A 13,002-nucleotide genomic window follows, 5' to 3' on the forward strand; every position below is an offset into this window, starting at 1 on the left:
TCATTAGTTTCAGTCTACTTCTCTTAAGTAATCATCAGAAAGGCTGTTAAAATTTAAGATACAAATGGCACAAAAGCAGCATGACTGAGTAAGAACACTGTGAATTGAGTGTTGGACTCTAGTAACAATTTTGGGGGTTTTTTTCTTTTTACTTTTGTGACCTTGAAGAAGACACTTAATCTGTTTAAACTTTTACTTTCTCACCTGGAAATTAAAAGAATTGAATCAAGTGATCTCTAAACTTCCCTTCCCTTCAGCCATCATCCTCTAAAATGTTTATGACAGCCCTGCCAAAGTTAGCTAGATGTCCCTGCAAAACTGCCACAGCTCTTTATGCTGCAACAGATGGCAGATGGTACAGGAAAATGCTTAGCATTCAGAGTAGCTGGTTGGCTCCAGGAAAATAAATACAATAAACACTCACCTTTCAGACTGTACAACTTTTTATTATTGAAAGGGCTGGATTAAATTTTACTTTAGTAATACCTATGAGAAAAAAAAAGACTTCCCACTCAAACTAACCAGGTAAAGGATATTTACAGGAAAAAGACTTACACAAGAAGATAAGCTAACACCATCAAATAGTTTAAAAATATATAGTATTTTTTTCCTTAAAGCAGGTCTTTTTGTGAAAAGGTTTTTGATGACAAATTCAATTTCTTTAATAGATATGGGTTATTCAGATTTTCTATTTGTTATGTGTCAGTTTTGGTATGTTGTCTTTTTTCAAGAATTTGTCCATTTCATCTCAGTTGTTGAATGTGGTAGGCATGAACTTATTCATATAATCTTTTCTCCTTTTAATGTCTATAGAATATATAGTTATTCCACTTCTTTCATTTTTAATATTGGTAATTTATGTTTTATCTCTTTTTCTTAGTTTTGTTAGGAGCTTACAAATTCTACTAATCTTTTCAAAGAACCAACTTTTGGCTTTCTTAATTTGCTTTATTGTTTCTGTTTTTTATTTCATTGCTTTCTGTTCTTATCTCTATAACGAATGTTACACGTGCACTTAAAAAAAAACGTATCTTCTACATTTGTTGGTTGTAGTCTACAAACGTTAATTAGTTCAAATCAGTTGACTGTATGTTCAAATCTGCTATGTTGTCATTTACTCTTTTTACTAATTTTCCGATCAATTACTAAAAGACATGTAAAAAAATTCCAGTCATAATTATGCAGTTGTCCATTTTATTCTTTAATCCTGTCAATTTCTGCTTTATTTGTGTTAAAGCTCTATTATTAAGTCATACACATTTAGGATTATTATCTAATTCTGATTAATTCATTCTTTTACAATTATGAAGTGTCCTCTTTATCTCTGGAAATCGTCCTTGAAGTCTACTTTGATGTATAGCCACTCTAGCACTCTTCTGCTACCTTTTTTCCATTGTGTATCTTTTCTCTAACCTTTTACTTCCAATTAATGCCTTTTTATGTTCATCTCTTATAAACAGCATAGAGTTGGCTCTTGCTTTTTTATACATCCTGACACGCTCTTACTTTTAACTGCATGTTTATTCTGTATATGAAATATAAATGTTGGTACAGTTGGGTTTAAGTCTACCATTTTACTATTTGTTTTTTACTCACCCATTATATGTTCTCCCTCTCCTGTCTTCTTTTGGGATAACCAAATAGTTTTTGATATTCCATTTTAGTTTTCGTATTATCTTTTAGGTTTATCTTTTTGTATTAGTGGTTGCTCTGGGAATTACAATTTGCTTTCTTATCACACTCTACTTAGAATTAATACGACTACACATAAAATGAAAGAAACTTGCAAAAGTATAAGTCCATTATTTTGCTAGCATTGTCATATATATTTTTGCATCTACCTACTTATAAGTACCATAATAATGTTATGATTTTGTCTAAAATGTTCAATTTAAAAATAATTGGAAAAAATATTCTTTTTCATATATTTTCATCATATATTTTCTATGTTCAATGTTCTTTATTTCTTCTTGTAGATTCAAATATACAACAGGTGTCATTTCTCTCAGCATGAAGAGCTTCCTTTAACATTTGTGAAAAACAGATTAGTTGGCAGTATATTCTCATTTCTTTAATTTAGCTGAAAATTTCTTTTTTCAGCCTCAATACTGTGAGATAGTTTCACTAGATACAGAATTATCAGTGGATAATCTTCTTTCTTTTAGCACTTTAAATATATAATTTTATTGCCTTCTGGTCTGCATCATTTCCACTGAGAAGACGTCCATCATTCTCAGAATTGTAACCCTTTGTACAATGTGTATTTTCCCCTGCTGGTTATTTCAAAGGTTTTTCTTTGCCTATAATTATCAACTCTTTGCCTATGATATGCCTACGTGATTTTTCTTGTGTTTATCTTGCTTAGATGTGATGTCTTCTTGGAGGCATACAGATGTTTTTCATTAAATTTGGAAATTTCTAGCTATTCTTTCTTTCTTTTTTTTATAAATGTATTTATTTTATTAATTTATTTTTGGCTTGTTGGGTCTTCGTTGCTGCACGTGGTCTTTCTCTAGTTGCGACGAACGGGGGCTACTCTTCATTGCAGTGCGCGGGCTTCTCATTGCGGTGGCTTCTTGTTGCAGAGCACGGGCTCTAGGCACACGGGCTTCAGTAGTTGTGGCCTGTGGGCTCAGTAGTTGTGGCTCGTGGGTTCTAGAGCACAGGCTCAGTAGTTGTGGTGCACAGGCTTAGCTGCTCCGTGGTATGTGGGATCCTCCCGGACCAGGGCTCGAACCCATGCCCCCTGCACTAGCAGGCGGATTCTTAACCACTGCACCACCAGGGAAGCCCCCAGCTACTATTTCTTCAACTACTTTTTCTGCCTTAGTCTAGTTCTCTTCTTCTGAGACTCCAGTTCACATATGATAAGCCACCTGTTATTAATTTATAGGCCCATCAGGCTTTGTTCATTTTGTTCTCAATCAATCGTTTTGTTCAGATTAGTCTCTATAGATCTACAAGTTTACTAATCTTCTCTACTGCCTTCTCCAATATGGTGTTCAACCATTCAATGAAATTTTCACATCAGATACGTTATTTCTCAGTTCCAGAACTTTCATTTGATTATTGTCCTTATATTTTCCATTTATGCACTGGGATTCTCTGTTATTAGGAACATCTTTTTCTTTAAGTTCTTGAACATTTATAATAACTGCTTTCGAGCTCTTGTCTGCTAATGTAACCCAGATTTTCCTGTTTCTTAACATGTCTAACATTTTATTTGTTGTGTACTAAACATTGTACATTGTAGGGATTGTGGATTATGTTACTGTCCTTGAAAGAATGTTGATTGTTTTTTAATTCTAGGTGGTAGCTAAGTTACTGGTTTATCATCTTGAACTTGTTGAGGCTTAGTTTTATGCTTTTTTTAGGGTGAATCTGTTTGTTTCGTCCCTTGTACTAAGGTGAATTCCTTAGTCCTGGGGTATAATCTCCACTCTGTAGGTGTTGGCCTTCTAAGATTTCCATGGAGAGACTGAGGTGTTTACTAAATCCTGTCATCTGAAAGGACTTAAACTCCAATTTCTGTCTCCCTCCATGGTGAACAGCAACTGAGAACTCTGCCTAGGCTTTAAATTCCACAAATGTAAGGAGTCTCTCTTGTTCACCCCGTCCTTAACATCTAATACAGCAGGTGCTTAATGTTTCTTGTTAAATGAATAAACTATGAAAGACTGAAAGAAAATTTTCTGAGCAGGACAAGACACAATCTGTTTTTCCTTTTCCTCTGGAAATTGTTCATTTGTTCAGTTATATTTTCTGAGTATCTACTACATTGCTGGGATTGTGCCATGAGCTATAGATAGAAATGTTAACAGAATCAACCACCCCTGCTCTCACAGAACTTGAAATTTTAGCCAGGGATCATTCTGGCATAATTTAGCTTATAGTATGTAGCAATGACTGCAATTAAAGGACCTACGTTTGAATCCAGCTCTATCACAGACTAGCTGATTGACCCTAAGTGAAATATTCAACCTCAGTTGAATCAGTAAAATGGTGATAATAAAATACATCATGTGTTGTTATGGGAGTTATATGAAAGTACCTCGTACAAACTAAGCACAGAATGAGTGCTACTACTAATGAATTTAGCTACTACTAAATTTATTATGAGACTAACTCTCAGAAAACATCTAATCTTAAACTGGATATTTATTTATTGGAGGTTTAAACAATTGTTTGGCATTATTTCACAGTCATATTTGGCCAAGATTCACCATATAGTGCAATTCCATAATACTTGAACCTTAGAGTCAGATGTATTTGGGAATTCAGACTTTGTTTCAAAGTCTAGGAAATTAATATAGCATGCATACCATATATTATGTAACATTTAAGTAGAGTCTGGGGCAGTATCCCATCATTGAACATATTAATATTAATTAGCTAATAGAATTAGTGTTAATATGTATGCAAAGTATGAATATTCACATGAAGTGGGAAAAGTGGAGACTATGAGTAATCATGATCACTTATTACTTCAGGTCAGGTTTTGACACTAAGAGTTTTGGCACCACCTTAGGTGACATCAACTTTCAGTTTCTGGAGCTTTCCAGATTTTGGAATTGTGAATGAGGGATTATGGACCACACCTTTTGAGTAATTGAGAGAAGGAATTAAGAAGGATGTCAAGTAAGAGAAGGTAGCTTGAATAATATATTTGAATAAACCTGTATTTATTAGGGGGTAAGTTTTGCAAACTGGTTGCTCTGACAAACTTCAGTCTCCAAGGTTTACCCTTTTGCTATTTGCATCTATATGGCTTGACACAGAGCTTTGCACCGAGTCAGTATAAAAATAATATCTGGTGAATTAATAAATTAATGTGTTACCAGTGAAAAAGAAAGCACAGGTCTGAAACCTGTCCTTTTCAGAAACTTCACTGTTAATTTTCCATAATCCCTTCTTTCCATCTCACTCTCCAATCTATCTCACAAAATCAGTTATTTTTTCACAAAAGTTTGACAAAAAATTTGCCACACAAAGAAGCAGAGCAAACTTAAGAATGCCTCACAGAGTCACTGAAAGGCATACTGTACCATAGTGAATTGCAGGACACAGTTTCTAATAAACAAAACTGCTGAAACATCATACAGTACTGTTTACAATGCTTTTACTTGCCACTGCAAAGTAAACCTAAAACCTGGTCTACTGAATGAGCCTTAATACACTCAAAAAAATAAGAATTTTTTTATCCTTGCCTTAGTCAAATTAAATGGGAACTTTGAAAAAGATACGTTGAAAACTTGAGCTTTCAACAACCTACATTTCTTTAAAGCAGATACTTAAGTCAGGATAAAACCAAAAGCAAGCATATTAATTTAAACTTTCCTGCTATCATATAAAAGATATACCTGGGTTGTGGCTTTGATTCTGGCTTGACAGACTGTTGTTCTTTTTTGATAAAACTTTTCTAGAATAAGAGAAAGAAGAATTGACACAATTAGGAAAACAACTTCATTGTCTATAAAATCTTAATTCCATTGATGTTCTATTATATTATCAAAGGGATAAACAACTGATCCATTATAATATATAAGCCTAAACATTGATATAAGTATATATTATAAACCTAAACACTTATATAAATAAGTAAGTATACTCAGAGGAGTATGATCACAGAACCTCCTCCGGCATCTTTTGGCCCCCAGGAATACAATTCCTTCTGATCATTTCAGTGAGCAAATATCCATAAAAATCTACTACAGATAATAATTTATTTATTTAATTACTTATTTGCCCTCTGTCTTATAAAAAGTTTTAAGGTAGCTTACAAAAAATATAGTATGTATGAAAAAAGAAAGAAAAGAATATCAAGTTAAAGGGAAAATACGGATAGAAAAATAATGTCAAGTGTTTTCTGATGCTGCTTACTGTGTTACACAGATTTGCCTCTCAAATTCCCAGCTATCAAAGTGTTACGGACAGAACTGTGTTCCCCTAAAAGTCATATGCTGAAGCCCTAATCCCCAAATGTGACTATATTTGGAGATAAGGCCTTTCAAGAGGTAATTAAGGTTAAATGAGGTCGTAAGGGTGAGGCTCTAATCCAATAGGACTGCTGACCTTATAAGAAGAGGAAGAGATGCCGGGGGCATGTGTGCACAGAGAAAAGGCCATGTGAGGACACAGCAAGGAGCAGCCATCTACAAGCCAAGGAGAGAAGCCTCAGGAAAAACCAACTCTGCCCTAGAACTGTGAGAAAATCAATTTCCGTTGTGTCAGCCACCCAGCCTACAGTATTGTATTATGGCAGGCCTGGCAAACTAAAACACAAAGTAACAAAGAAAACACAGTAGTTCTAACATTCACAGTGTCTGTAAGAGAAGTAAACTTATTTTCTGTGAAAAATTTCTTCCATGAGTCCTTCAAAAGAAGCCTGGGATAGTGTAATGGTCAGTTTCAACAGCATCTCTTCAACAGTGACACTTGAGAGTTTACTATGGATCTTTTACACAGTCCTTCAATGTCAGTCAATAGTTGAAAGAACAACTTGGGAAGATGATTCCCCAAGATCTCAAAATAACTGGGTCGTTCCCTTTCTGGTCATTCGGTGTGATCCAAAGGTTAAACTGATACCTGGAGGCATTGCATGTCCATTTTATAATCTGCTAGGACAATTATTTTGCCCAAAATAGCTTTTGAAAAAATGGCCTCGGATAAGAGGAATTTGAGGTAATCTTGACAATGAGAAAAGGTTAACGGATTTTGGATTATTGGTGTTGTCTTTCCTCTCAGACTCTATAAGAAGTCGGTGCCAGAAAGTGCCTTGGCTATTGATGTGCTCCTGATACCACAACGAAAATGCTTATTTTACTTTTGCTTTAAAGTTGCAAATAGGGACTTCCCTGGTGGCACAGTGGTTAAGAATCTGCCTACCAGGGCTTCCCTTGCGGTGCAGTGGTTAAGAATCCACCTGCCAATGCAGGGGACACGGGTTCGAGCCCCGGTCCAGGAAGATCCCACATGCTGCGGAGCAACTAAGCCCATGCGCCACAACTACTGAGCCTGCACTCTAGAGCCCATGAGCCACAACTACTGAAGCCCTCATGCCTACAGCCCGTGCTCTGCAACAAGAGAAACCACCTCAATGAGAAGCCCCTGCACTGCAACAAAGAGTAGCCCCTGCTCACTGCAACTAGAGAATGCCAGCACGCAGAAACGAAGACCCAACGCAGCCAAAAATAAAATAAATTAATTAATTTTTTTAAAAAAGAGCCCGCCTACCAATGCAGGGGACATGGGTTCAATCCCTGGTCTGGGAAGATCCCACATGCCACAGAGCAACTAAGCCCATGCACCATAACTACAGAGCCTGTGCTCTAGAGCCCTCGTGCCACAGCTACTGAAGCCCGCATGCCTAGAGCCCATGCTCCGCAACAAGAGAAGCCACCGCAATGAGAAGCCCACGCACTGCAACCAAGAGCAGCCCCCCTCGCGACAATTAAAGAAAGTCCGCACACAGCATTGAAGACCCAACGCAGCCATAAATAAATAAATAAATAAATAAATAAATTTATTTAAAAACATAAAGTTGCAAATATGTATTTAATCACTATTTGGCAAGTGAAGCCAAAGAAGTCTCTTCTATAAAATCTCAGGATATATAAAAAGTGTAAAGATGAAATGTGGAAGAAATTTGTATTTGTATTGCAAAACTACTCAGTTTTAAGACACAGAGTGATTGTTTTAAATACAAGCTTCACTCTGTCCTATAGTGAGTGCTCTCTCGGATGCAGTCTGACTTGTATATGTAAACTTGTATTTCATGTCATTCATTTTTTAAGATTGAAGATTAATTTTTCTTCTACCGTTATGTTAGAATGCAAGAATAACCTTGAGAATTAATTTGCATCATCTATCAACTATTTGTTACTTTTAGAATTCCCTGATCATGTTTTCTTTTTCAAAGCATTCACCCTCAAAAATAATACTGTACTTTTTAAAACTTATGTGCAACATATAGGTGATAATAAAACATGAAGAAGCACCTATATTTTAAATATTGCTCCCAAGATGTTCCATGACACATATTCATGGCTAGAAAAAATACTCATGGCTACAAAAATTATTTTTTAACCTATGTAGTCCATACTTTTGCACACAACAAAGTGCTTGGCTTGGAACACACTGTCCTTATGTGATACTGCTATTTACACTTGCCAACTAAATTTTTTTAACTGCTTCCTTCTTGGCCAGACTAACTGAGATTGGCATATTCTCCATAATGAGAGGTGTCAAATATGAAGGCCACTAAGCAAAACAGTCTCAGACAAACATTCTTGAGGATTTTTCTTAATAAAATGTTCTCTGATTTTTTTCCAGTTACCTCTGTCGTGTCTTTTTCTTCCTACCTACCATAATTAGAAACTGGCGGTGGCGGGTAGTTTGGTCACCTTTTTGCGAAGTCAATAGCAGTCCTTTTCTTTAAGGGGTCCTGGGGGTTTTTTTCTAAGTCTTAGTTTTCTCCATACTTATATATTAAAATCTCAAGTCCATTCTGCCTTGACGTTTCAATTCCATTCTCTCTCAAAATGCTTTTTCTTTCCACAGCTGCCAGCTGCTTCTCTAGACTTCTTCAAGATCCTAGTCTCTCCATGACAATGCATTTGAAGCGACACATTCTAAATACTTGGATAACGATGTAAGTCACTTATTAAATACTCATGTCAAAATTTTCCAATTTTTTTAACAACCTATGTGAATTTATTTCAAACCTTTTTCAGACTCCTTTCCCCCACATATTTTCTCAAATCCCACAACTTAACTGGCACCAACTTCTGATATTTCACATAATATTACATCTCAAGCTTCTTTTTAGAAGCAGCTACCTAATCCACCAATTCCCCCTTCTTTCCAAATCTCATCTGGAATTTATTTTTTCCTTTTGACAATGCTGCTAATTTCTCTCATAGTTTGATGATTAAATTCTTGCATTGATTAACCAGAGATGAAATATGGAAGAAAGCCTTTCACTTCACATCATAATGCTAGCCATACTTCTATATTACTACTATTAGTGTGAAATTCTGCAATATGTTTGCAATAACAAGGTACTCTATAATTGGCACATTACACCTCCAATACTTACCCTAAAATGTGGTTAAAGGGGATTTTCTAAGTAGCAAGAAATTTTCATAGTTTTAAACAGCTTTGTGACCCTACCAGAAGCATATGTAAACACACCATTCAAGGTAAATGAAAGGTTTCTTTAAAATTAGATAACTGTGAAGAGAAAATCACTGATAGCATATACATATAAAATTAAAAATTACACATTAAAACATGTGAAATAAACTGAAAAGCTTTTTCTGCCAGGCTTGAAACTTGTGTTTCCCCAGCAGAAGTCAGGCATGTCACCAGCACATTCTGTGAAACAGCAGTGAGTTGCATTCCCTGTACTGCTACTGCTTCTTGTATAAGAAATGTTTTAAAAAGAAAACTGTCAGTTAACTTGCACACATGCAGAACCAGAAGGCACCAAACACATCATTTTGGAATTTTCCACAAGTCATTATCTTTACATTGTTGTATTTTAGAGAACACATACAAACCACAGAAGGGTTTTCCAGCCATAGAGCCACACCCAGGAAGTTGTGATAGGCCCAGGAAACCCATAGTTTCTCAAAATCTTCTTGTGGAGCCACAGAAGCCCCATTGTGAAGGTGTTCTCAAGTGTGGTATTTCTTTTACATTTCTTAAGAGAAGTGGAGGGAATACCATAGGTAATGCTGGTCACTCTGTAATAGCCATGGCCTCAAAAGGCCATTCAACTTTCAAATTAGGAAAGACTGAGGGAGGTGGCCCAACAAAACATAGGTTTTTCCTTTACCAGTCACTAGATAAAATTTCTTTAACCTCCAAGGGAAATCAAAACTCTTTGATATTTAGCAATTTAAGGATCACATAGGAGGCAATACAAAGACTGATGAGAAAAAGGGAGCTGGATAGAGAACTATACATCCCAGTGTAAGTCCCTCTGAGGGTTGGAACCTATTTGTAAAAGATGTTAACAGGGCTGTTGCTTCCAGGAGCATGTTCATAGCAACAAATCACAGCATAGTACTACCACACATTCTAAAAAGAAAAATCAAATATATTTTAAATGCATAGCTGAAATGAAGGGAAAGTAATAGAATTCTTTTCTGGTAGAAAACGAGAATGTTGAATTTACTGTTGTATGAGTTCTGGAGCCTGTCTTAGCCTTGGGGATGGCATGGAAATTTTAGACAACCTAGAGCCTGGGTTTTAATGAGCTCCGTGCCCTGCAGTTGGGAGACAAACACTGGAACCCAGAGCATGAAGGAATATCAGAGCTGAGAACACCTCTCATAAAACCTAGGTACTGGAAGTGCAATATCCTTAGAATATAAACCAGGATTTTAAAATTCCCCTGGGGAGAGAAAGAAAGAAGTAGAAACAGAAGGAGAAAGAGATACCATGAGACCACTTGTCTGTCATGGCCTTGCCTCTGGGTGGAGAGGAGAAAAAGTCATTCCTAGGAATTTTTCAGGACAAGACTTCATTCATACAGATTTGGGGCCTGACTTCACACTATGTGCAATTCCCTAAACACCCCCTGCCAAAGAAAAGCAAAAAATTAAGAATAAAGTGGTCCCAGGTTGGGAGTGCACTAAAAGAGTACCTGGTAAAAGCTAATATCGGGCTTCCCTGGTGGCGCAGTGGTTGAGATTCTGCCTGGCAGTGCAGGGGACACGGGTTCGAGCCCTGGTCTGGGAGGATCCCACATGCCGCGGAGCGGCTGGGCCCATGAGCCACAATTACTGAGCCTGCGCGTCTGGAGCCTGTGATCCGCAACAAGAGAGGCCGCGATAGTGAGAGGCCTGTGCACCACGATGAAGAGTGGCCCCCGCTTGCCACAACTAGAGAAAGCCCTCGCACAGACACAAAGACCCAACACAGCCAAAAATAAAAAAAAATAATAAATAAATTTTAAAAAAAAATTATAAAAAAAAATTTTATAAAAGCTAATATCAATCATTTTTAGAAGAATGCAGTTTAAATTCAGGATTCAAAGAATTCTCACAATAAAATACCACGAAAAATGAGCTCACAGTCAGAAAATCATCAAACATAAGAAAATAAGCAATCAAAGTATCAGAAGAAACAACAAACTACACATTCAGAAACTCAAAGACTCCAGTACTGAAACTAAGGTATACAGAATATAAAATAAGAGTGAGCTTCCATTTCTATATGTTTAGAGAAATATATTATTAAAGTAACCAAAAATTTGCAAAGCTGACCAAGCTGATTTGAAAAATAACAACCAACTGTTCTAAAAATGAAAAATAATTGAAATAATTGGAAACTCAGTGAGTAGCAAAAAAAAAAAAGAATGGACACACAAAAAGAAAACACATAAAAGAGGAATCAGGAGGGAAAAAAAGACCCAGATATAGCAATAAGAGACAAAGAGATGGCAAATGTGAAAAAGTGGGGAAAAAGACAAAGAGTGACAATTAAATGGAAGACAACATATGTGTAAGGAGAGTTTTATAAAAAGTTTTAATCAGAGCTTATAAAGAAAAAGTGGAAGAAAAAAAGCATTTAAAGAGATAGTGACAGAGTTTTTTTCCAGAATGCTGAAAGACACTGACTTTCATAGTTAGGAAGCCAAACAAAAAACAAGCAGAATAAAAAGAAAACCACACTTACACATCTCATAATAAAACAGCAGAACAACGAAAAGAAGTCCTTAGAAGTAGAGAAGAGAGATTACTCACAAAGGAAAGACAACTGGACAAACATCTTATTTTTCAACAGCAACACTGGCAGCCAGAAAACGGGAAAGATAACTTCAAGATTCTCACAATGTATTATTGAGGAGGAAAAAATAAATATAAACATAAGTTTTCTGCCATCTGACCCTTACTAAAGGTACTTCTAAAGGATGTAATTCAAGAAGGAAAATCATCCTATAGCCTGTGATGCTAGATATAAGGGCAGGTAAAAAAAAATTGGTACGCATGTAGGTAAACCTAAACAGACAAGGAAGTAAAAAACAAAATAATGGTTTCTAATTTGTGAAGTTAAAAATAGTGAAAATAATAAGAGAGAATTAAACTCTGGTAGTTAGGGCAATCTAAGATTTCTATATGAGGTGGGAAAAGGATAAATATACTTTAAGTTAAATGCATGTATTAAAATCCATAGGTTAACCACTTGTAAAAAGTAAAAGAAGAACATAAAGGTCAAACGAGTACAAGGAAAACTAGTACAATGCTAGTTTGTACAATGTACTAGTACAAAACTAGTACAAGGAAAACTAGTACTAGGAAAAATGGAACAAGAGGGGAAAATATGTCAATCAATTTCCAAAAAAGACAAAGGAGCAAAAGAGAATAAAAGGGCAAAATAGAAAGAACAAATAGAGAGCACAGAACAGAAGGGGTATAAATGCATCTAAATACATTTTTGAAAATACAACTGCATGATGTTCAAAAAAAAGAAATAATGGTGGCCTAGAAATATGTGAAAAAAAAATTCTCAGCCTGATTTGTCATTAGGGAAATGCAAATTAAAATCACAAAGAAATATTTCATATCTTCCAAATTGGAAAAGGTTAAAAGTTTGACATATTAAGTGTTGCCAAGCATATGAAGCAATGCAGACTCTCATAAGCTGCTCCTAGGAGTGGAAAACTGTTCTCTATATTGCCTGGTAACACTGAACATACGCCCACTGGCCAGCACAGCCAGTCTACTCCAGGCTGCTTGTGCCTACAGGCAATCACTTATTCAGGCAGTTAATAATCAGTTATGGAGTTCCTACTGCCCAGGCCCTGTCCACCTGCCTCCCAGGCTGAAGGGATCAATATTCTGGCATCTATATAACCCATTCTCGATGCAACAGGATGCAGGTTCATAATGATGCTGGGAATTCTTACCCTAGAGAAACTCTTGCACCTAACACTTGTAAAAGAATGTAGCAGAATTGTACGTAATAGGACATAACTTTTTAAAAAGGCAAATA

The 13,002-nt window shown here is 36.1% G+C and overlaps 1 protein-coding gene across 1 annotated transcript in view; it reads right to left on the reverse strand.

The window, feature by feature from the left end:
• The window catches only part of IQCM (IQ motif containing M), a 513,905-nt gene that overhangs the window by 274,241 nt on the left and 226,662 nt on the right, over positions 1-13,002 (reverse strand). The window contains exon 9 of the mRNA XM_082463432.1: positions 5,361-5,419. Within this exon, the coding sequence (XP_082319558.1) occupies positions 5,361-5,419 (59 nt within the window). The remainder of the gene's footprint in view (positions 1-5,360; positions 5,420-13,002) is intronic.

The sequence above is a fragment of the Balaenoptera physalus genome, assembly GCF_965194825.1.
Source record: "Balaenoptera physalus genome assembly, chromosome: 5".
NCBI classification, from domain to species: domain Eukaryota; kingdom Metazoa; phylum Chordata; class Mammalia; order Artiodactyla; family Balaenopteridae; genus Balaenoptera; species Balaenoptera physalus.